This window comes from Equus caballus, chromosome 9, assembly GCF_041296265.1.
Source record: "Equus caballus isolate H_3958 breed thoroughbred chromosome 9, TB-T2T, whole genome shotgun sequence".
In the NCBI taxonomy this organism is placed as follows: Eukaryota; Metazoa; Chordata; class Mammalia; order Perissodactyla; family Equidae; genus Equus; species Equus caballus.
This window is the reverse complement of record NC_091692.1, coordinates 55,439,694-55,464,500: the sequence shown is the minus strand read 5'-3', so window position 1 is coordinate 55,464,500 and position 24,807 is coordinate 55,439,694. Positions and strand designations below refer to the sequence as shown.

The window sequence follows — 24,807 nt, the reverse complement described above, 5'->3', positions numbered from 1 at the left end:
GGGATAATTTTTGGAGATAATTGTAGAGGTCAGAACCGCTTATGCTGAAGGGGATGCACTTGAGCTCCTAGCAGCAATCACACTAAAAAGGGTGCCGGTATTGATTGCTAGATTGTATGGGAGTGAAAAGTTCCTTCCAGTTTTGTTACTCTCTGTTTTTCTTTGTCATTTTGTGTACTGAAATGTTCTTAATGTATCAAAATCTGATCAGGCCCCAGCACAGTTCCATGCCCATAGTAGATGTTAAATAAATATAAGTTGAATTGAATTAAAAAAGATTAATAGGGAAAATGAGGTAGATTATTTATCTGGAGAGACTTCAGTGCCCTAGGAAAGTTAGTCGGCTCTCTAGATTATCCCAATCACAGGTTTTTAGTGAATACTTACAGATTATTCTGGTTTACGCCTTATTTGCAATTACTGGGTTTTTTTTAGCACAATTATTGGAGGAGGTAGCATATTTTTTTTTTCCTTTTTCTCCCCAAAGCCCCCCAGGACATAGTTGTAGATTCTTCGTTGTAGGTCCTTCTAGTTGTGGCATGTGGGACACCACCTCAGCGTGGTTTGGTGAGCAGTGCCATGTCCACGCCCAGGATTCGAAGCAACGAAACACTGGGCCACCTGCAGTGGAGCGCACGAACTTAACCGCTCACCCACAGGGCCAGCCCCGAGGAGGTAGCATATTTTTATGTAAGAGTTATTGAGTGATCCCCCATATCTCTTTATCATTCGTCTGAAGTTACTTTTACAAACTTTTTACTTTGAAATAATTTTAGAAGTAGAAAAAAATGGCAAAAATAGCCCGGAGAATTCGTATATACCTTACACCCAGCGTCCCTTTGTTAGCCTCTTATGTAACCATAGTGCGGTTATTGAAACCAGGCAGTTGATAGAGTTAATCTAAAGTCTTCTATTCGGGTTTCACCCCTGATGTCTTTTTTCTGGTCGAGGATCCAGTCCAGTAGCCCACACTGCATTTAGTTATGGTGTCTCCTTGGTGTCTTCCAATTTGTGACAGTTTTTTATCTTTCGTGACCTTGGTACTTTTCCAGAGTACCGGTCAGTTATTTTGCAGAATGTCCCTCAGTTTGGATTTATCTGGTGTTCTTTCATGATTAAATTGAGGGTTAAGCATTTGTGACAAGAATACCACAGTGGTGAGGTTGTTCCCTTCTCAGTGCATCATATTGGCACATGTGTGATGTAGATAGGTCTTATCGCTGGTGAATGTTAACTTTTGATCTCTTGGTTGAGGTGTCTGACATGTTTCTGTGCTCCAAAGAAAAAAATTTTCCCTTTGTAATTAATGACTCTCGTAAGTTTACTGATTGTAGTGCAGATGTTTAAATGAAATGGATATAGAATGTCAGAATCCTTTGAGCCTGACCCTAATTATGAGATCTTTCTTATCTTGGAGGCTTCATTATTATTTGTTAGATCCCAACATAGTAGGGAAGGGTAAAGCTGTAGACTTGTAGAAGAACAGTTATTTGTTCAAGAACTTGTACCTGATCTTGGTCAGTCTTAGTCTTGAATTGTCAACAGCGGAAGCTCTTTGTTCCAATTCTTTTTCTGTGGTTCTGCGATCTGTCTCGCATCTGTCTTCCAGTGGATGACTTTCCATAACTACATTGCGTTTCTTAAGATTCTCCCTAGAGCATTTTTGTAGAAGATTTGTGTGCTTCAGTTCATCACAAGGCAGTTGCTCCAAGTATCCTCTTGTTGACCCACTTCCTAGTCCATACAGCTGAGTGTGTGTGTTCTCTTTGTAGACTATGCTGATGAGGTGCTGCAGATATTACATAGATACACAGACACATAGAAATGGTCTGTATTTTCAAAACGTATATCCCTTTAATATGCCAACAGGAGTCAGTTGGAAGATATGTATGTGGCCTGTCTCCCTCCCCCTCATCCCCCTCCAAAGCTTGTAAGCTCCTTAGAAGCAGGGAACAGATCTCTTTTTGTTTACCAGTCACTTGCTTGGTGCTTGGCATACACAAGGCTCTCCATAAATATTTGAGAATAAAAGAATATCATATGTGCATCTTGTTAACTGGTTTTAGAAATTACCAGACTATTGGAAACATCTTTCCACATTAACACAGCTATATAATCATCATAGTATTCCACTATAGTCATGCCTTGCTTAACAATGGGGATACGTTCTGAGAAATGTGTAAGTGATTTTATCATTGTGCAAACATCATAAAGTGTACTTTCACAAACCTAGATGGTCGAGCTGTTGACACGAATAATCAATAGTCATTCTACAGCGGGGAGTTTTATTCGAGCCAAGCTGAGGACTGCAGCCTGGGAGTGCAGCCTTCGTAAGTGCTGTGAAGAAGAGTGATTTTTCAGCACCATTATATACCATTTCCAAACAGACATACATCAAGTGTGACAGGGGTACATTCTTTCAAGGGTTCAAGGAGATACTTTGTTATAGATTAGTACATACACAGTGGGTCAGCATGATCCCAGTGTCATGGGAAAGGACACTTATCTTCAAAAAGTACTGGTGTCATAAGAAGAGAGGCATTGGTTCTTACCTTCAAAGAGTACATTCTGGGGCCGGCTCTGTGGCTGAGTGGCTAAGTTCGCGCACTCTACTGCGGCGGCCCAGGGTTCGCATCCTGGGTGCGGACGTGGCACCACTCATCAGGCCACGTTGAGGCGGCGTCCCACATCCCACAACTAGAAGTGCCTGCAACTAAGATATACAACTGTGTGCGGGGGGGGGGAGGGGGGGTTGGGGAGATAAAGCAGAAAAAGAAATATTGAAAAAAAAGAGTACATTCTTTATTTTGGGACAATATACAACGAACATTTGACAGGCTGTAAGTCAGGCTTCTTTGGTTTAAATAAAATTGAGTCCAAATCGCATTTAAACCAGAACGGCTTCCCCGTACACCTCAATATATAAAATTTTCTTCTATCATAGCCTCCTACACATGTAGGCTCTGTGGTACTAATCTCATGGGATGGCCATCATCTACGTGATCTACTGTTGACTGAAACGTCCTTAGGTGGCGCATGACCATATATGGATGTGCTGCAGCAGCTACGTCTGTAACCCATCCTGCGTTGTTGGAGATTAGGCTGTTTCCAATTTTTTCTATTAGAAAGAGTTCCATGGTGAATATTCCTAAATATGTATTTTGTTCAGTTGTTTCCTTAAGATAAGTTCTGTAAAGAGTCATTGATAGCTCAAAGAAGATATGTATTTTAAGGCTTTTGATATATTGCAAATAACCCTCTAGAAAGTTTGTATAGATTTATATTCCAGCCAGTACTGTTGAGAATGCTCATTTTGCCACACTTTCCCCAATGCTCAACTTTCAGTTTTTTAGAATAAGACTAAATTTAGAGTTAAAAAAATTTGTTTTTTGTTTTTACGATTTGCACCTTTGTTTTTCTTCTTCTTCTCCCCAAAGCTCCCCAGTGCATAGCTGTGTATTGTACTTGTAGGCCTTCCTGGTTGTGCTCTGTGGGACGCTGCCTCAGCATGGCCTGATGAGTGGTGCCATGGCCCTGCCTGCAGCCAGGATCCGAACTGGCAAAAGCTGGGGCTGCTGAAGCCGAGTGTGTAAACTTAACCACTTGGCCACAGGGCTGGCCTCTTTTTTTGTGTGTGGTATTTTTAAGGATTCTTCCTGGAGTATGGTGGGGTGGGGATCATAGTCTGACTAATTTGCTAATAACCCTCCAAGTTTTCCGTATTGAAATTATCCAGTTTTTGGTTTGCCTCGATGAGAGAGCAGAATAAACCTCAATAAGGTAGGGGTTAACAGGAATCATTATCCTCTCTGAAGTTATAGTTGGTCATATCTGTGGGCCTTAGCCAATAGGAAACTCCTTGAGAGTGGGATACATTTCTAATTCATATCATTCAGAAAAATCAACTACAGGTGAATTAAAGGCTTAAATACAGAAGGCAAAACTATGAAATTTTTGGAAGACAATGTAGGACAGTAATTGTGTGAGTCTAATACAAGGAAGAGCTTCTTAAACAGATCACAGAAGGTGTAGACCATGAAGGAAAAGATTGACCGCTTTGACAGCATTAATTTGACAGCTTGTGGTTATGAAAAGAAACCATCAAGAAAGTGAGCAGACAAGTCACAAGTGAGAATAGATATTTTCAGTACGTATTATTGAGAAAGGATTGTATCTAGAAAGGTAAACAGTGACAAATCAGTAAGAACAATAGAAAAATGGGCCTATGACCCAAGTAGGCATCTCACAGAAGAGGAAACCTGCATGCAGAGATTCTCGACTTCGTTAGCAATTAGGGAAAGGCAGTTTAGGACCAACGTGGTGTATAGTTTCATAACATTGGGTTGGCAACAGTGTAAAAATCTGACAATGTCTGCTGTTTAGGAAGGTCGGAAATAACTGGAATGCTTACACACAACTGGTGGGATTGTAAATTGGTACCATAACTTTGGGATTACCTAGTAAAGTTAAAGATGGATGTACACTTTGACCCAGTGATTCTACTCCTGGGTCTTTATCCTGGAGCAGTGCTTCTAAATTGTGTTTTCAGCATCTCACAGGAACTTCTTATAAATGCAAAATTTGGGGCTCCACCCTAGACCTATTGAATCAGAAGCTTTGGGGATGAGCCAGCTTTCAGTCTTAACAAGCCGTTCAGGTGGTTTAATGCATGCTAAAATTGGCAAACTGGTGCCCCAGAGAAACGCATGTATGTGAGTGCCTGAGGACATGACAAAATGCTCACAGTTGCACTGTTTGTAAAAGGCAAAAACTGGAAGCAGTGTCCATCCGAGGAGAATGGATAAATTGTATTCCTATAGGAGTGCAACTGAATGGATTTTAGCCACCTGCACCACTGAGGATTATTGTCAGGAATATCATATTGAGGAAAAAAAGCTACTTCCAGAAGAATGCACATAGTATTTTTCCTTTTTTAAAGTTTTGAAACATGTGAAGCAAAAGTCCATACTGTTAGGAATACAGATATGGCAAAGTAATAAAGCAGATTAATTACAAACACATTCAAATTAGTGGGTAGCTCTATTAGAAGAGAGAAGGTGATAGGGATCCCGAAACGGAACTGAAAGATAGGAATTTAATTTTTTTTTTTTTTTTTTGGTGGGGAAGACTCGTCTTGAGCTAACATCTGTTGCCTGTCTCCCTCTGTTTTGTGTGTGGGATGCCTCCACAGCATGGCTGATGAGTGGAGTAGGTTTGTATCTGGGATGCGAAGCTGTGAACCCAGGCTCCTGAAGCTGAGTGTGCAGAATTTTAACTGCTTGGTCATGGGGCTGGCCCCCTGAATTTAATTTTCTTAAACTGTGATCTGTACTCAGGGTTTTCTTATGTTATGCTTAGTGCCTCGCACATATTCAAATTATTTTTTGTACCTGCCAAATTTTTAAAAAACATACACTTATGTCTTTTCTTTTTGCGAAGTCTGTCTACACAGGGACTATTCAGTTTGTATGAAAAAGATATGGTGGGGGTGATGGTGGAGAAGATATGTTCTTGCAGCATTATGGTCTGAAAGTACTTTCAGCAGTAGGGATATCAAACAGAAGATTGTTTTTGATGATGATGATGGTTAATACTTGCTGAGCACTTGCCAGGTGCCAAACACTGGTCTAAGGACATTACGTACTGAGTTTATCCTCAGTTAACTGAGGATTGAGCCTCACAGTGAGCATTTGGGGGTTGGTACCACGACTCCTGTTTCCTAGGGGAGGAAAGGTGTGTGTGGATACAGAGGTGAAAACGGTAGAGGCTGGCTGACTCCTAACACTCTGTCAGACCTGGTCAGAGGGAGAGGACAGCCAGACAAGTCTGTTATGCCTGAGAGTGTTGGAGTTTCGAGACAAAAAGGAAAAGTCAAAATAGGAATGGGAGTGTGGAAGACTGTGGAGAGGGAAGGCTGTATATACCCGCATTTTTGAAGTTGCTTTCTTTATCTTAGTAGGTTTGTTTCTAAACCAGCGTATATGACTGTCATTCTAGCAGATGCTGAGTCCCTAAAGCAGAAAAGTAATTGGATTTTGTTTTTAGTTTTAAGGATTGCATCTTCCAGTTCATTAGAAATTGGTAAGATCACACCATAGGATTTGGGAAATCTTACTTCTTTGCTTAGGCAGTTTGGTTGCTAAAAAGGGCACTTTTGGGGACTCTCCCTTTGCCTATTGTTTTCTAGCCTTTGATAATTGTTTTTGTATCATGATTATCTCATATTATGAGGACTATTTCTTAGATACACATTGGTTATATTGTAAACTTTATTTTAAGCCACCGTAGTATGACAGTCACTCCTTAAAATTAACAAATACAGAAAAAATTAAAAGATGTTCCAGAAGCCATAAGTCAAATGATATGAAACCAAATAGCACTACTGTTTTTGTTTGGTATTCAATTCAGAGTGCTCAAATTGTCTAAACCACATGAACTGTCAAGCATTTGTAATTGTGTAATGTCATACTTTCCAGCAGAGTCAGCCCCTTACTAAGCTGACAGCCAGGAGAGTCCTTCCATAGCAGGGATGTCTGCATTTGAGACACATGTAGTGCTTGTTGGAGATCCGAACATAGGCTTTTTAAAACAAATTTTAAGTACTTCAGCTCTTCTAGTTTCAGATGCATTTTGCTGAAGCTGGATAATCTCAGTCTTAATTGCCAGTGCTTTTCAATGTGTTTCATGTTCCTATTTCTCTTTTATTTTCTCTTATATGCTTTTCCCCCCTTTAAACAAAAACACAAAAAGTTTTAAATAAAAGCAAGTAAGGTAATAGGAAGCCTAATAGGAAAAAGATATTTATTGTTTGATGCATTTGGAATAATAGCAGTGTAATCATCAAATGTAGCCAAAGCCCAGCATGCTTGTCAGTTACTAAGGATAATGGAAACTTTGTGTTTTAAACCTAGAGCAAGCAACAAACCACTTCTTTCAAAGTGTGTAATTCACTTGTGATTTCTGCTGATCGTGGATTCCGGACCAGAATTTGATGCGTATTATTGGATCAATTATTCTAGAATGAGAAATCACAGTTATAGAAGTTCATATAACTATAAAACCATTAGAATTTAAACTAAGGTGGTAATCTACTTTTACAAATAGCTTAGACAATTTAGATCATTCGAGGAGAGGTAGTAGGAATTATAGTCTTTCAAAAAATGAGACCAAATGGTTTTCATTAAGAATCTTCAGGGTCTGTAATCTGGTTTTCCATATGGGTGGTGTTTAACACCCTAGGATTTCAGGGTGGGAGGTGGAGGCAGTGTTTGCTAAAAGTGACATTCCTCAGAGTCATTTTGCATGAGAGATTGTTTTGGAATCCCTGTGTGACATCCCTATTGAGTGCGTTTGTTTACTCTCCTTCCTCATTCACCCTTCTTCTCCTTTTTTCCCCTCTTCTCCACACTTCAGCTCTCTGTCTAGTAAATATATGTTAGGTTTATATTATTTTTTTTTGAAGTTAGAAGGGACTTTACTCCAGGGGGTCCCAAATCTGGCTCATCAGAATCACTCAGGGAGCTCTCTGAAACTACAGATCCTTGTCCTTACCCCAGACTCTCTTAATCAGGATCTCTCCATGGGTGGGACCAAGGGATTCATGTTTGGCTGATTAGCTAAACTGATAAATGATTGGTATTGTCTGTGGCTCCCTTGTGTTACAGACGTGGAGGTAGTAAGTCCAGGCATGCTCTTCCAGGGACAGTTGCGTTTCTCAGAAAAGGTTGTCGAAGGTCTTGCAAAGCCTTCATTAATGGTAGAGTGACAAGCGATATGATAATTTTTGGGCATTGGTATGTGGCAGAGATGGCTAGCTGTCCATCTAAATCGGTTCTGTCCTTCCATAAGATACAGTTCTACAGCTCCAGGTTTCACTTTTCAGATTCCCTTGCGGCGAAGCAGGTATGAGTGGAAGTGGTAGATGCCCCTGTCCGGGAGGGGGAAATTTCCCCCTTATTCCTCTTGAGTTCTTGTGGCTGGCCTCATAGTAAAATGAACACAAGACAGATTAAAGAGAAAACTCGAATGTAATGCGTACACGTGGGAGATCCTAAAATTAACGCTCAGAAGTGACCAAAGCAGGCAGCTTTTATACTTTTTACACACAGAAACACTAAATTTGTGAGGATTTGACAGGACAAAGATACTTAGGTTTGGGTGCTTCATTAGTAAGCAATCTAAGCAGAGTTTGGACTTGTGGTGGTAAATTAGTAAAAAAGTAACAAGGTGTGTTTATACAGGCCTCTCCGCCCTGAATTCCACCCCCTCCCAGCCCCACCCTTTTTGCTTGAGGAAGATTGTTCCTGAGCTATCATCTGTGCCAACCTTCCTCTGTTTTATGTGGGATGACGCTGCAGTGTGGCTTGATGAGCGGTGCTAGGTCCGCCCCGGGATCCGGACCTGCAAACCCTGGGCCGCCGAAGCAGAGCACGCCAACTTAACCCTTATGCCGTTGGGTCAGCCTCGTGAGGAAGCTGTTTTTCACATGGGAGATTCGTTTGCTGCTTTCAGGGGGAAATGGAAAGGGTCAAAGTGCAATTTTTGCATCAGCTGCTTCTCAAATAACTAAGTCAAAATAATCAGTGTGCCCTTGTAGCATATTTTGGGGGCAGTCTGCCCTGGGTCCCAACACTGCTTTTGAGTCAAGATTGCAAGACTACTGTTAGTTATGTCTGACCAGATACTGAAAGTCAAAGGTCAGCAGATGGAAGCAGAGCTGGTTGGGACATGGAGAATTGTCTCAGAGCACGTCTCGATGATACTTCATCAAGAGTCTGCTGCTTCCAGGCTTGCTTTCTTCAGTCAGCTGAATGCAGGGAACGAGGAAGCTCCAGGGCAGAGCTGCAAGATGGAAGGAGCCAGGATCCCTGAGTCGGCCTGCAACAGACCGCCTGCTGACCAGGAACACCTGCCGTGGAAGTTTACCAGAGCGAGAGAGAGACTTCTGTTGTGCTTTGGCCAGTTGTAAGTGCACGTTTTATACCAGTATGGTATTAGGGCATTATCTTCTTGTTAGATGGATTCTAGCCACTGTATCCAAATCTCAAAGGAAAGGCAGGTTCTGAGTATGTAGAAAATTAGTATTCTGCAGTTTTCCTTCTCCACGTGTATAATTCTGTTATCTGTTCCTCAGAATGTAGACGTGTGATGTGACAGAGTTGGGACGTTTTATTAGGCTGCAGTACTTTCTTAGAGGTGTAATCTGAAGGAGGCTACTACTCAGGTGAAAACTGGTGAATGAGGATTTGTGATGCCAACTGTGAAGGTTGCCAGCAGTGGAGGAGAGACTGATCTTCAGAGCACTCTCGTTTAATAATGATCTTAGGGCTAAGAATTATTAGTTTTTATTGATTTCCTAGAATTTACATAATTGAAAAATTAGCAAATGTATAAGGTATGTATGATGTGGCATTTTCCAAACTTAAGTCATTTCCCTACTCCTTCATTGTTTTTGCTGTGTTTTATACCACAGCATTTTATCTCACTCTTGTTTTTTGTTTGTTGTTCTGTTTGTTTGGTAACGTCTGTTGCCAAGCTTCCTTTTTTTGCTTGAGGAAGATTCTCCCTGAGCTAACATCTGTGCCAGTCTTCCTCTATTTTGCATGTGGGATGCTGCCACAGCATGGCCGATGAGTGGTGTAGGTCTGCACCTGGGACCCGAACCCACCAACCTGGGCCACTGAAGTGGAGTGTGCCGAACTTAACCACTACACCACAGGGCCGGCCCCTTTCTCACTTTTTTCTTTTTAAACTTAGCATTGTCATAAGAAGTAATACATGTGGAGTCATAGGTTGGTGTGTTATTTTTTCCTAATATCTATTTGAATAATACATACTTATTTAAAAATCCCAACATGTGGTAGATAACTTTATTTTAAACGCCACTAGTGATATTTCTATCATACCTGGGAAATACTGTTCACATAATGAATATTATTTTTTAGGATCTTCAGTGCTTAATCCATAAAATTCTAATAGAAATAGATGCAGTCACAGGAAACTAGCGGACGTACTGTGTCTAACAGGGCTTTGGTTACAGCTTTTTCCTATCACAGATTAGTATTCTGTTTGATTAATATCTACATTTGTTTGTGACTGAGGGACAACGAAAACAGTGTATTTAAATAATTTTTGAACAGTGTTAAGCAGGATGTGCTTCTAAAGTTAGTGAGGAATGGGCCTAAGGAAGTGCTAATGACCGTGAAATTAAGATACAAAAATCTTGGAAAATACTGATACTTATGGTAGAGAAAGAATTTGATAATCCCGTGATCCGAGGGTGAAGAAGATAATGAGGCTTGACCGGCCCCGGGGAAGCGTTGTTAGATTAGTGACTTAAATTTCAGGTATTGAGGAAAGAATTCCAGTAGGGAAGTTTTTCGCATTTTCCTCCTCTTCTCCTTTTATTTGCCCATATCTTTTTGTTCACTTGAGAGTATGTAAGATGTTGTCCTGGGGACATTTCCTATCAGTGTCAGCAGGAAAGAGTACTTTGTTGGAGGGGTGCCCTGGCGATCCTTGGTAGCTGAGGAAGTACCCACGTGCTGCTTCTCTCCCCTCTCAAATGGTTTTAAAGTTCTAGAATTTGCCTAAACCATTGGATTTATATATAATTTGAATGTTAACTTCTTCCGTCATTTTGGTAAGTTTGTCCCTTGGTGTATAAATTAATACTTTAAATTTGTTCTAAAACATCTGTGTTTAAAGTTGAAAAGCAAGTTGCTTATTTCAGGTGTTCCAGAACTTTGTAGATGAGTCTTATACACTATAGACAGTGAGCACATTGAAACTTAGTCTTTTTGGTTTTCCTTTTGAAGAGTCTAACTTCATATATAGTCCTGTTTTCGCTCCTGACTTCCTTTACCCATTTTTTATGATTTGAATCATTAACACCCTATACCAGCAGGCAGGATAGTAAAAGCAGGCAAGGTAAATAAAGGAAAAGTGATAGAACTTCAGATGAGTTAATTTTGTAATTTGTGTTAGATCAGTTAAAACAGGAGTATGTTAAAATAGTCAAAGAACAATCGTTTAAACTTTGGAGATTTTTTTGCCCTTTTCTCACTTAGAACAATTAATTGACAGTGAGATGTGAGAGACACTGACAGAGCTTTAGTGAAAAGCAGCAAAATGGAATTCAGAAGGAGAATTTAGAGGGAAAACTTGAAAATGGAAATGCAGTTTTGCTAGGTGAAAACTAAGGAAAAGGGGATCAGGAAAGTTACAGAAAAATGATAGCATTCTCGAATGAATGGCATAACGTTTATAGAGAGAACCTGCTGAGATGGTGAAAGAATCTAGAGATGTGTGTGATTGCAAACCTCCCCCCTTTTTGAGCGAACAGACCGTTTAAACTAAATTAAGAAAAGGATATAAAGTCTGTTGTTTGTTTTAATATTTCATGACTGATTTTATAGATGAAATTATATTTTACAATAAATAGGAAGAAGAATTTATGTAGCCTGTTCTATTTGATGTGAAACAGCAAATCCCGTCTCTCTGTAGCTGTGAAGAAAATTCGTTATGATGTCTTTAGTTGTAAGAGATGGTTTCATTGTGATTAGTTACATTGATAATAAAACAACCTTTTCAAATGGCATACGACACGAATGATCGTGTGTGTCTGCTTTTAATGGCATTGAAATTTTTCATTTTCTGTTTTACTCATAGAATTTTCCTTTTTTTATGCTGTTTTCCTGTTCCAATAAGAATTTTCTTCCTTTTAAAAAAAATCAGAACAATTAGATGGAAATATTAACAAAGCATTAATTTTAAAAATACATTTTGAAAGGAGATATATTGAATTTTAACTTTTTGTGTAAAATCTTTCCTACTACACAAGATAGCTTTGTCAGAGGTGGTTAAGATCGCCATAAAATTGACTTTATTACTGGATCAATTTAATGTATTTGGAAAATAGTACTTGAAGTGTAGGAACATTTTAATAAAAGAAACAGCCAAGTAAGAAAACTGGGCTAATGTTACAGTTTATTTTTGTCCCATGACTTGTCACGTTATGTTGCTCTTACTACATCCTCACGAGTAGTGTTGGGAAGGGGAGACTCTTTGATAATGAAAGGGGTGAGGTCTGTTTATTCTGTTACAGTCACCATGGCTTGATCCCTATTAGTATGGCTTTTTAATGATTGTTTTAGCTCTAACTTAAGCGCTAAACAAATATTCTAATTTTTAACTTGCAGGCAGAATCAAATTAGGTATTTGAAACAGAACATGGGTATCCCCTGGAATAGGAACAGTATTCTCTTCTGACTTGAGTGCGAATTTTTTTCTCTCTGTCGATAGTTTTATTTACTCTGACCATTTGGGCTTAAGATCACATAGTTCTAGCTTGTCTTGGGTTTGTCCTTGGACTCTGGCTGGGGAAGGTTATTTTTAGAAGTAGGCTAGACATGGCATGTGAGATGCTTTGGAGGTGGAACTTAATCAGATGTGAGTCCTGTGACCAGAGGCCCCTACATCTCCGAAGTTTGAATGCCTCCTGCTAGGTGAGGGTGAGGAAGTTTTGTATTCTGTGTGGCCAAAAGGATTGTGACTCATTCAGCCCCAGTGGCATGTGGCTGTATAGGTGTTTACTGCATGGGCTGCCCCATCAGGTTTGGGGAAGAGTAGAAATAGAGGTTGCTAACATTTCTGAGCTTAGCTGGACAGGAACTCATGGCTACTGTTATCTTTGAGGCAAGTTGTTTGCTATAAATGATTCTAGGGGCCAATAAGAATGAATGCCTTCATCCAAAATGAGGTTTTTCAGGAAACATGAAGACATTTCTTTTATTCCATACAAATCTAAATTTGAAACTCTCTACCTCATGTCTTTGTTAGTTAGCTCTTTAATAATTCTTGATTTTAGTATCCCAGTTTTTCATTGTAAGCCGTGTCAAGTCTGGTTTTGGTAGTGGGAGAGGCATAAATGTAAATGTCAGTTTATTAAGTTTTGAAATCTTTCAGAAGTTTGATGGGAATTCTTCTCTTCAACCAGTATACTTCGTGGACCTCCTCCCGTGTACCTTAATACTATTGTGATAGTATAGAACATTCTTGTTAAAGGTTGGAGGGTATAGGAAAGGAAATCTATGTAAAATATATACAAACGAGGGGTGAACTTGAGCCCTATCTACTCTTGCCAAGGTGCAAAGGAGAGAGAGGGCATTATATTAGTTATCTACCGATGTGTAACAAATTATGTCAGAACTTAGTGGCTTAAAGCAAATAAGCATTTATTATCCCCCAGTTTCTGTGGGTCAGGGTGTGGAGTAGGCTCATTACCCAGTTGGTCGTGGCTGCAGTCAGGATTTTGTAGGGGCTGCAATCATCTGAAGGCTTGCCTGGGGCTGGAGGAGCTGCTCTCCAGGCAGCTCACTCCCATGGCTGTTGGCAGGAGGCCCCAGTTCCTCTTTGGCTCTTGGTAGGAGGCTTCGGTTCCTTGCCCCCTGGGCCTCCATGTGCACAGGCTGCAGAAGTGTTCTTGCGACAGGTCCCCCACTTCCCTGGGCGGAGTGATCAAGAGAGGGGGCAAGCAGGATACCGGCACCTCTGTGACTGTGTCTCCAGAGCCGAAAACCCTCACTGCCACTGTTTTCTGTCCCTTGCAAGCACTTGGTCACCAAGGCCAGCCCACACCAAGGGGAGGGAATTAGGCTCCACCTTTTGAAGGGAGTGTCAGAGAATTTGTGGACTCATTCTGAATCGCCACAGGCATTTTCCTAGTGGGGGAAGGTAGAGTTAACAGACTTACCCTTAGGAATGCAATGCAGCCTGTCCCTGGCACGTTGATGGAGGTGGGTTTGGCTGGACCCGAGTGTTCAGGAGCTGATCCCATTGTGAATAAACAACTATGTTACACATCCATTTGTGGTAAAATTGCTTCTGATGTTACCAATAAATGGTTTTTAGGGTGTTAAATTTTACTCTTTTGTCATGGAAGAAGTTATTCAACTTGTGACTGTTAGCATTTTCATAGAAGAGTGATTTTTTTCTTTGTAGGATCAGATACTTTATTTTGTGGTCTCTGTTACAAAGTGATGTTTCTGATGGGAGAGTGTGGTGAGAGGAGGATTACATAAAGCACAGCTCCCTTTGGTTCCCCTTAGGTTATGCACATGGTGTTTTGTAACGACAACGAATACTACAGTTTTCTCCTGAACAGACTATATATGGACTTGGTGGTACTTTATTAAATCAGGTAATCGTATAAGACATATACTTTCGATAAAAGGTCCAATTGAAAATGGTAGATTAAGAAAGAGATCTGAGCAGTCCGCTAATTTCCGTTTATTCCTGTCTTGCTCAGCTCGCAATAGGCTTGTAGGAAGTCTTACGTGTCCTACCTTGCCCTTCCAGGAGGAGACTGTGCTGTAGGATCTCCACAACTTCTGGAGTTCGTCCTTTTTTGACCTCCTCAAAGGGAAAGGGCAAAAGAGCATTGGGAGCTTTTATAAATGCACGTGTGTGCACGCCAGCCATGCTGCACACTATCCCCTGTTGTGACTTTACCATGGGCCTGGTGCCAACACGTGCTAACTGCACACTGCTTGCACCACTAATTTGGGTAAGTCTAGGAGGGGTGAAGGGTGAGATGGCGTGGGACGGAGGCAGGGAGAAGGTGGTTTCCTGTGTGGGTGGCCTTGTACCAGTGAGAGAGGATGTCTGTGAGTGTGAGTGTGTGTGTGTGTGTGTGTGTGAGTGAGTGAGAGAGGGTGTGAGAAAGAGACAGAAAGCAAGCTCAAGCTGCCTTAATGTCTACTGGTTAGAAAAGAGAGAAGAGATGAAAAGAGAAGTGAAGACTGGAACAAAATAAGTGAAAACTGGAACAAAAAGGAGGGAAATGAGGGGAGAGACTTCATGTGTGCTGCCCATAGTCAAGATAGCATGTGAAGTGGTTGAGAACTGTTAACGTTTCCTGGAATAATTTCTTTAAAATGCTGAAAGAAACTTCCTGTGAGAAGCGGCCACCAGGTGTCATCAGAGGGCTGCTATTGATTTGTTTTGTTCTTGTTCTTAAAGAGTATTGGAGTGTTTCGATTTCTTTCTTGCAAGTGTGTTTTTTTTTTCTTCTTTTTAAACCACAGCAGAGACTGTTTCAGTCAGAGCGGGGACTTTCTTTTGGGAGTTTCTTGCTGGGCTAATAATTTTTTATGGGTAACACTGAAGATCAAGTTACAGGTAACTTTTTAGTCAAGGAACAGCTAGTTGAGAATTTGGATAAGAGTTGATAGTCTAAGTGGAATTGCATATTTGAAAATCTTTGTGGAGTTGGATGTTGTTGAATTTGCATAGGCAGCATGTGCTTTAAGATTTGGGAATAACGTATCTCATTATTGTAGTCTGAACACCTGCTATGTCTTGTGAGTCTTGAAACCTGACTATGGGAAGAAATTCGAGGCTCATTTTCTTTCTCCAGTGGAACAAGTCCCAGTTCTTTCAGAGAGGACAGAGATGATGCCTTTCTTAAGGGCCAACAGTGAATCCCCTGCTTGTTCTGTTGTTTGCTTTGTTCTTGAGGGAATTAACGATGCTTTCTGGTACACAGTAGGCTTGCAATAAGTGTTTGTTGAATGAGTAAACGAAATCTGTCTCCAGAAGAATGAGCCCTTAAACTGTCCGTCCCAATTGGGTGATTTTTGAATTCTTCTTTAAGAAAGACCCCATCCCCTGTCTCCGTTGGTTACAAGGTACTTGTTCGAATAAGCTTTCTGATGAAGATTTTTCCTTTTAATTTATATTTGCATAAATTTCCTCATTTCTGTTTCATCTTCTGTAGATCACTATAAGATACTTTTCTAGATCACTTTAAGATACTTATTAAATCACCTTGCACTCCCGCTTACTGACATCATTCTAGTTCTGGGCTTTATCAGTTAAACTATTAGAATGTACTTTTTCTGTCTCGAGGCTTTCTCGACCTATACTATGTCCTGTGTACTGAAAAATTAACCTTCCTTAAGCGGTGCTGTGTTTTGGTGACTCCCCACTGACGCTACTGGATAAATCCCAGCTTTGAAGTCAGAGCCTTCTGTGGTCTGGTCCGGGCTGGTCATTTGCCTTTGTTTTAAGTTGCTGTGCAGTAGACAGCCAGTGCTGTCGCTGTCTGGACTGCTCACGGCCTTGCACACTCACTGTGTGTGTTTTTGGCTTTGCCTAATCCCTTCCTTCTACTTGAGATGTTTAACTCTTCCTATCTGCTTCTTCAACAGAAGACAAAAACGGTTTTAGTTTCTTCAAGGTTTAGCTGAAATAACATTTCTACTATTTTAGCCAGCTATTCTACTTGGGAGTAGGATCTCTTGCTCATTATACTGCTCTAGATCTTGGTGTGTATCACACACGTGATCCTATTTGGCCTTGTGTGAGTTCCTTTGCGTATATGTCACATGGCTTCTAATAGAATATGAGGGCAAAGAATGGGTTCATATCAGTGTCCTTCCTTTCATATGCTAGGCACTCAATATATATTTGTTGAATGTTTGTTCTTTCTTGCTATAATGAGATGATGAATTGACGACCTCAGATGTGTATGGATGAGATTTGTGCACCATACAGCTTTGCGAAATGTGAAATTGCCCTATAGATGAAGCGCAATCTGTTCTTTTGTGTATTTTACTAAAGAATGTCAACTGAATTCCTGGGGAAGGGGAAATGCTGATATGTCCTCCCCTGTCTTCAGGACACAGATGGCCCAGACGTGTTTGTGGCTCAGTGAAGGTGAGGGAGCTGCTGAGCTGCCAGTCCACAAAGATTGATGAAATCTGAGAACTTCAGAGGAAAGAGCTGGCGTGGCACCAAGGCCATTAGCATATGGAATCCTTATCAAGTGTATCTCGGCTTACTTGCACATTGAATTTTCAGTTAGACTTCTTTTAGTTTACTTAATTACCTGCTTATAACAATTCAAATAAATCCTGAGAAGTTATGTTTTGTGTAGCTAGGGAGCTGACTTCATGTAGATTAACACTGGAGTCCAAAATCGGAGAGAAGGGAAGAGTCTCACGTATAAACTTCACATTGTGTCTTTGTACTCAGTTCACTTTGGGTTCTGTCTAATGGAATGCAGTGCCTTAAAACGTTACATGGTTGTGTTTTCAACTAGTTTTATCTTCTGTAGTATATTTATTTTCTAGAAGGATATATTTTAAATGTTTTGGCACCGATAAAATGTAGAGAAATGTAAATATAATGGCAATTAGACAGTTTCATTTTTAAGATTAGTAATTTCTCTTTCAGTGAAGAGAAGGTGAGTCAGGTATGGTAATTTTTCTATTTAAAATGGGGTACTAGCATTATAGCATATGCATATATATTTTTCTTTAAAATCAATGAGTATTCAGTATTGGTACTAAATTTAAACCTGGTTGTTCTTTAACATTTTCTAAAATTGATCTTCCCTTAATGGGCTTTCCGTAGATAGGACATAAGTTGAGCCTCATGTTCAGTGATTTCTCTCCTATTTCGGAGCCCAGTAAATCTTCACTATGGCCATCACTCCGTCACTTAATCCACTTCATGTACTTACACTCTCAGCGATATCCTAGATTCAGTGTTCAAAGCCTAAAGTTCAGCCAAGTTCCCTCATTAGAATTCCCACCTTTGGTTAGTCTCGTCATAGAATTTTGAGAGAAAAGACCCGAAGCTCACTCTTCTACATGAACCTCATAAGAGTTAGCATTTCCTAGCTTAGAATGGAACCAGGGACACGGTATGAATGTCAGAGCCTTAGGACTTCTCCCCTCCTCACGCCTGAATTGTTGTAAGTCATTCTAGTTCTTCCACGTGGGATGCTGCCACAGAATGGCTTGATGAGCAGCGTGCAGGTCTGCGCCCAGGATCGGAACCGGTGAACCCTGAGTCACCGGAGCGGAGCACGTGAACTTAACCAATCGGCCATGGGGCTGGCCAGCTAATTTTGTATGTAAACTTAATTCTCGGTCAAGATGTCCTGGATGCTCTTGGTATTTTTAATCTCACATTGTTCATTTTCACTCTTAACTTCAGTCTACAGAATATGTCAAAATGGGGGCCCACAGAGAAGCTTTCTACACTGAAGTTTTTTTTCTTGGACTGATTCTTCAGGCCTAGAAGCTCTCTTTATTGGGCAAGTGACAGGGTAGCAAGTTCCTCCCCGGCTCTCAGTATCAAGAAGGGTTTGATTATAAAAGAGAGCTTCTCTAAACCTGTTCAGGAAAATAAATAGTAAAATATAAGTCTATCATTTTCATAGGACTACCTCATTGCCGGAAAGAGTCCTACAATCTTTTCCGTGTTGTCATGTACCTCTACTTAAAGGGCATAAAAGAATATCAGGAATCACTTTGAAGAATTAATCTAGCCCAACTCACCCTTATAAAGAAGATTTAATAGTTTATTTAATAGTTTATTTGACCACCTACTCAAAATTTGTTTATCTTCAGTTTTCCTCTAATTCTGCAATTTTGTTACAGTTTTACCTAAGTTTCAAACAGATAATCACAATTTAAATTAAAAACAAACACTTCACAATATAGGAAAAGCCTGACTGAAAGATAAATTGTACATCTCAAGTTAGCACAACAAAATCTGTTTGATAAACTGCCAAATAAATCTTTGAGTTGCCTCCCCGACCCTTGAACTGATTTTTTCTCTTAAGGGCATAATTAAGCTTTCATTCAGAATGCCGTATACCTCACATTGCGATTATTGCTCTTATCAAAATCAACCAGTTGTTCTCCTCAACTTGCCCTGAAATTTTAACTCCTCCGGAAAGCTCTCAGTTGCACACTCTCTACAAACATTCCACCCATCTCTGGTATCCAATGCCCACAGCAACTCAAGGAGGCGTTTGCAATTTTAATACGTTCCAGAAACAGGAGTTGAAAAATGACGAATTCACGATGATGAGAGGAAATTCTGGAGGTTTTTAAAAAAGAAAAGATTCTATCATATTACTGGACTGTAAGAAATATCACTAGCAATCTTTTTTCATACAATCCTAGAGTTCATTAACATTAAACCTTTGATCATGTAAGTAGAGTTGCATGACCCCATTTCATTACTGTTATTAAAAATAATGGTACCTACCCTGTATCTCCCAATCCATGAAGGAAAATCACCTACAAGAGAAAAAATTAATAAACAATGCCCAAATAAACCCACACAGAATTGATACACACTAGCGTTGGTCAATTCTGGATGCCAGAATTTCAGAACACTACCTTCAGCAAATCAAACTCCATAGAGCTCTCTTCAGTGGGAAAAATACTTAATTTCTCTCACTGTAGTTCCGAAGATAATTAATGTGCGGCCTTAGCACTTAAAGAGGTCCCAGTTAGACATTCTTAAGTGCAAATAACATTCTAGGAAAAATAGTTTGTTTCACGTCAAACCATGCAAGTCTCATGTAAACTGTAGACTTTTTCCATCACAAAAAGGAGCTTCCGGGGTTAAAAAGACATTTGAGCTCCTCGTACACGGTTTTCTAAAAAACAGCACCCTGTGATGTCATAAGTTGCCAATCTTCAAACTTCTTTAATTCAGGACACGAGTGCAAGGTAAGAAAATAAAGTCATTTTCTTGAGGACTTCAGACTTCCCTCACCCACAAACAAGAGAGAAACGAGCAACGGAGCCACCTCGAGTTAGGGTGCCTGGCCGCTAACGCCGGTCCCTACAAGCTGGGGACTCGCTCCGCAATGCAGAGGGCTCGGGGCTGACGGGGGCGGGCGCGCTGATCCTCCGGCCCGGCCGCAGCCCCGGCGCCCTCCCGACACCGACCACCCCACCCCACCCCACCCCACCCCACCCCACCCAGCCCACCCCGGACCCGGCGGAGGGAACCCACCCACCGGCCGCCAGGCGGTCAGCGACGCCAACCCTGCGCGAAGGGCAGTGGTGAGCAGCGGGCCGAGGGTCCCCTCCGAGCCCCGGCTGCCGCCACTCACCGCAGCAGTGGCCTTCCGGGCGGCGGGGATGATGGCGGGAAGCGGGGCAGACATGTTATTACCGCACATACACCGGCTCGACCGACAACGCGCGTCGCAGGCGGAAGGGAGAGAGGGCTCCCGGCCCGCCCCACCGGGCGCGCGCTCAGGTGTCGGCGGCCCGGCGGCGCTCTTTCCTGCCGGGCGTCCGGGACACCCTGGGGGAGACGCTCTCAGCCCCAGCGGGACTGCGTGGTCCCTGGAGCCTGGGCTTGCCTTCCGCTCCTGGGGCGCTGTAGTGAAAAGAATGAGCCCCAAAGCCAGTCATCCGCAACCCCACATACTCCTTCGTTTCCTGAAGCTGGGGTGGACTCGTTTGCGCTGGGAGAGGTCGCTCGAGCTTTCGCTGTATTTCCGTTTGGGGCTACACCAGTGTGCAGTTTTGGAGTCGACTCCCCTCCTCCTTTAAACTTCAGCTGAAAGAGAAAACATTCAGTTGTCACCGAGAATGCACAACTTATTGATCGATGGATAGTGACATAGTACTGATTTAAGCATGAGACTAGACGGTCCCTTTTCTGCACAGGTGGGTCAATGCATATTAAATACATGGTATGATCTGGGAAAGCGCAAGAGATAGAAACCCCGTAGAACCAAAATGGCCAGACCTTCTGAAGTTTATCGTTCAATGGAGAAAGTTAAATGATAGACACAGTCCTTAGGGAGTACAGTGTAAGATAGGGAAAGAAGCTGGTGAACAAAAGGCTTTAAAACACACACACACACACACACACACACACACTCACTCACACTCACTCCACTTTAATTCATAGGATAACCAGAATGCAGTCGTACTGTTTTTTATCTTTCTTGTCTTGGATTTGAGTGCTGAGAATTTGGGGGGCTCTCCGAAATGTTAAATTGATGCTGATTTATTGAAAATGATAATGTGACATTTCACTTATGAGTCTACAATTATGTCAGGCTTTTAAGTACTTGGTTGTGATTTAAGTATTTGGTTGTGATGTTAATAGAGACTAAAACTATCTTTAGCTGTTAGGTCAACCTAAATGAAGCTGTCTGGGGGGCAAGCTCAAAAAATGAGTTTATTTGGGAATAGCCGAGGAATTGCAATTCTGGACGTGCAAACTATGGTGAACCATAGGCAAGTTGGAAGAGACAAGGGGAAAGTTAGTTTTTATTAGGTGTTAGGAGGAAATTAAGGAGGGTTATTTAGAATAAAAGTTCATTGGAGAAGAACAAGAGTGTAAGGTTGTGACAATGCGTTGTCGCTGCGGCAGGGACGGATCTTCCTTCCTTTTCTTAAAAGCAGGAGATGAAATTCCTAGGTGAAGATGTCCTCCGTTGCACCAGCAGAAAAGTTACATTCTTATCATCACGGATAAGAAGTTGGGACTGAGAGAATTTTATACAAATAGGCCTGGTTAAAATAATTCTTATCGTCCATCTTCCTGCCAGTTAGGCAGGCAGCAGTGAGTGGTATGTACGTGAGAGGTCCCCCTTCAGGGTTTCATGACTCCATTTTAAAAGAGGTTTTCCTTTATTTTCACACTTACTATGAACAAAACATGTTCCAAGACACTACTAGTCTGAGTTTTTCTGTGATGTAGTATGTAGAGTTCCAGGTGCCACCAGCGGTTCTATCAACTGACTTCCGTTAGTTGGGAGTAGGACAGCTCAATTTTATCTAGAGACATGCACAGCATAACAGCGTTTGGGTCAAGGACGGAGGGCATATAGGAGGGTGGTCCCGTAAGATTAGTACCATATAGCCTAGGTGTGTAGTAGTCTATACCATCTAGGTTTGTGTGAGTACACTCTATGATGAATTGTGTAAGTACGCTCAATGATGAAACTGCCTAACACATTTCTCAGAATGTATCCCCATCATTGAGCAATGCGTGGCTATATTTCTGTCATCCTCCCCTCTTAGCCAGTCCAAATGCTGCTATTCCTGCAAGATTCACCGAAGTCTTTCATCCTCTAAGGAACCTTAGTGTTCTAATTAATCTCTTTGTCCCCCAGATAAGAGAAAGAAAGAAATATAGTAATAGAAAAAAGACAAAATTAGCATTATTTTCAGAGGATGATGATGCTAAGGTGTTTAAAGCAAAAGCCAACTGAGTAAATTTGAAGATCGAATTGGCTCTATCCAACAATTCATGAATTGAGCAGCATCCCAGCTAGCAAATAGAAGGGAGGTCCAAGGAGCTATGCAAAGTGGAAGGCTGTTATGGGCAGAAGGGACGGAATAAAGGAAGTTTCTAGCAAAGAGCAGATTCGGGCAAGATCACCTTCCTTTGGGGAAGAGTAGTGTGGGGATCTATGAGGCAGATTACTCACTCATGCCGACCAGGTAATTCCAGATTGACTAGTTAAAGGTCACATTCCTGTGAGAGACTGAAAGTGCAATTAAGTCTTGATTTATTGATGTGGGACTTAGCACAAGTGACACCATTTTGTTCCTGTTTTTTCTTTTTTAACAGTTCTCCCCCTTTGCGTGAGACTCTTAGCATAACTTGAAAGATGTGATCAAAATTTAAGGCATTAGTGCCACTCTCAGCTACCGCTCTGTTGGTCTCGCAGCTTTTACTGTTTCTCCGTGTTATAGTCACAGGTCATGAGGTTTTCTGCCGAATCCTGTGGTATTCACAGGTCACGACTTCACATTCATTTGCTTGATGGTTAGCAGCTGCAAACACGCATTTAAAGCTTTTGAGAGAATACGGTGCATCAGGGAGATTACTATGACTGTTACTGGTAGGATAATTCCCATGTCTGGAGTGCACTTCAGAGCCATGGTCCCCAAGACCCAAACCAATCAAAATCCAATAAGTGAAAGAAATACTCTGTTGAAGGAGTCACCTTTTTAAGCCAAGTGGCGCACTCAGTGATTTTATGTAACTAAATTTCAGCTTCCCCAGAAGTGTTAATCCAGGTGCAGCGGGTGGTGGCCACAGCACAGACACATCCTTGCTCAGCTAACAAATGATCAAGGGCTGTCATATTATCAAGAACTACTTTGAGCTGAGAGTCTAGAGATTTTCATTGGGCAGCTATTGCTTTAGCAGCGAATTCTGCAATACTTTCAAGAGTTAAGGAGGGATTTCTGATCACAGCCTCATTTGTACTCACTCCTAACAAAGGAAGTAGGGACCTGCCGAAAGAAGCACATCCTGAATCATGAAGGCCTCCTGGCAGGTCTTTTCGAATTGGATGATTAGGGGAGTTGACCAATGAAGTGTCTTAGCCTATTTGAGAACAGTTGAGTGGCACAGTTAGATAACCTAAGGGGCATTGCCCAGTTATGTGTTAGCCATCTAAGCATTTATAGGTCCAAGGAGAATGATCACCACCACCGATGAAATTAAATCCTGTTGGGGCGTAAACCATTACTGCTCAGGTGGCATTGTTCATGGGTTCCAGCATCATGAACAGATTGGAGTTTTTGATGATGAATCCAGCTGTCTGAAAGGTTGCTCTCCCTTAGTAATGGCTTGGGAGATATGATGGTGGCATTATCTTGCCAGGCCAATGCCAGAGTAAAGGAAAGAAAGAGAGGAAGACAGTGTTTCATGTTTAGTTAAAATGGGAAATCTTGATCTGGTGTCTTGGGTGGAAGCAGTCTACGTCAATGTCAGCTGCTTCTCCTGCTCATCAGTTTGATTCAGAGGTCTTCAGTGTTTGTAAAGGACCAGAGGTCAGGAGGAGCTTTCTTCCACTGTGAGATGTGTAGCCAAGGTTTAAGTCCTGGAGGTTTGGCTGCCATCTGGGTCGGGAGGAAGACCTAGTATATTCCTTTCCAAGGAGATTCAAGGACAGTCTTTGGTCTCAGTGATTCCAAATCAGAAGGATGGGAGGCAATAGGAAACATTCGGTTGGAGAGTGGTAGCCAGATATTTGAGAAAATTAGAAGAATTTAGGATCCAGTTCAGTTTACAGGTATATAACAAAACCTCAAAGACAATTAACAGGGTTAGAATCTAAATATCTACAAAGGTGCAAACATAATTTTTCTCTCTACAATTACCCCATTTTTTACCAAAGATAATCACAGTAAAACTAATTTGTTTGTATTAAACTTGGCCTGATTATTTACATGAGTGTAGCAAGAATGGTGATTGACCACATAAGCTCTTTTAAGACTGCTTTGCTGGAACTTTTTATAAGGAATCTCAGATTTGACTCTTTCAAAGCCTCTGAGGCCAGGAAGCCCAGCCAAGTTTCAGGCAGTTCCTTACAGCTGTCTGGTCATGTCTGAATCTATGCATCTCTCTCTCAACTATGACATTCCAGTCAAAGCCTTGGTAACATAGCCAATGTTTTCAATTGTACCCTGTTAGAAGGAGAACAGATTCTTATTGAAATTATGCAAGTAACTTACTGTATTGCCATGAAAAGAACACTTGAGTTTCTAAATTCTGGAGGGATCATACAGGGAGAAAAAGTAAATGTTTCCTCTTTGTTTACAAAGGTATACTTTACCAATTGTAAATCATAGGTAGCTTAAGAGAAAAAGTTTCCTTAAATCTGGAAAAACAAAACACCAAAGAACCAGAAATGTTTCAAACAAGAAGTCGTAAAAATTGTAACTATCCTTCTCAGCTTATTCAGTCCCAGGTTATTAATTCTTGTTCTGCTTGAACCCAGTTGTTTCTTTTAGTTCTGGAAATTCTTTTAATCTTAAAAACTAATTCTAAAATTCATAAACATGTAGGAGTATCCAGGAATGTTAAAAAAGAAATAGAGTAATTGGCAGTTTATTGAAGGGGATTAGAATGCACCACCCAAAATATGCCATATGGATTATTTTGAGGTAAGGCCATTGAGAATCAACAGATACAGAAAGAAGCCTTCTTGGAGATTCTTTATCTGACTAA

The 24,807-nt window shown here is 41.2% G+C and overlaps 1 protein-coding gene across 1 annotated transcript in view; it reads left to right on the top strand.

Moving 5' to 3' along the window:
- The window catches only part of LOC138915576 (large ribosomal subunit protein uL15m-like), a 63,782-nt gene that overhangs the window by 3,398 nt on the left and 35,577 nt on the right, over nt 1-24,807 (top strand). Inside the window, exon 2 of the mRNA XM_070222320.1 lies at nt 8,788-8,964. Within this exon, the coding sequence (XP_070078421.1) occupies nt 8,849-8,964 (116 nt within the window). The 5' untranslated portion in view covers nt 8,788-8,848. The remainder of the gene's footprint in view (nt 1-8,787; nt 8,965-24,807) is intronic.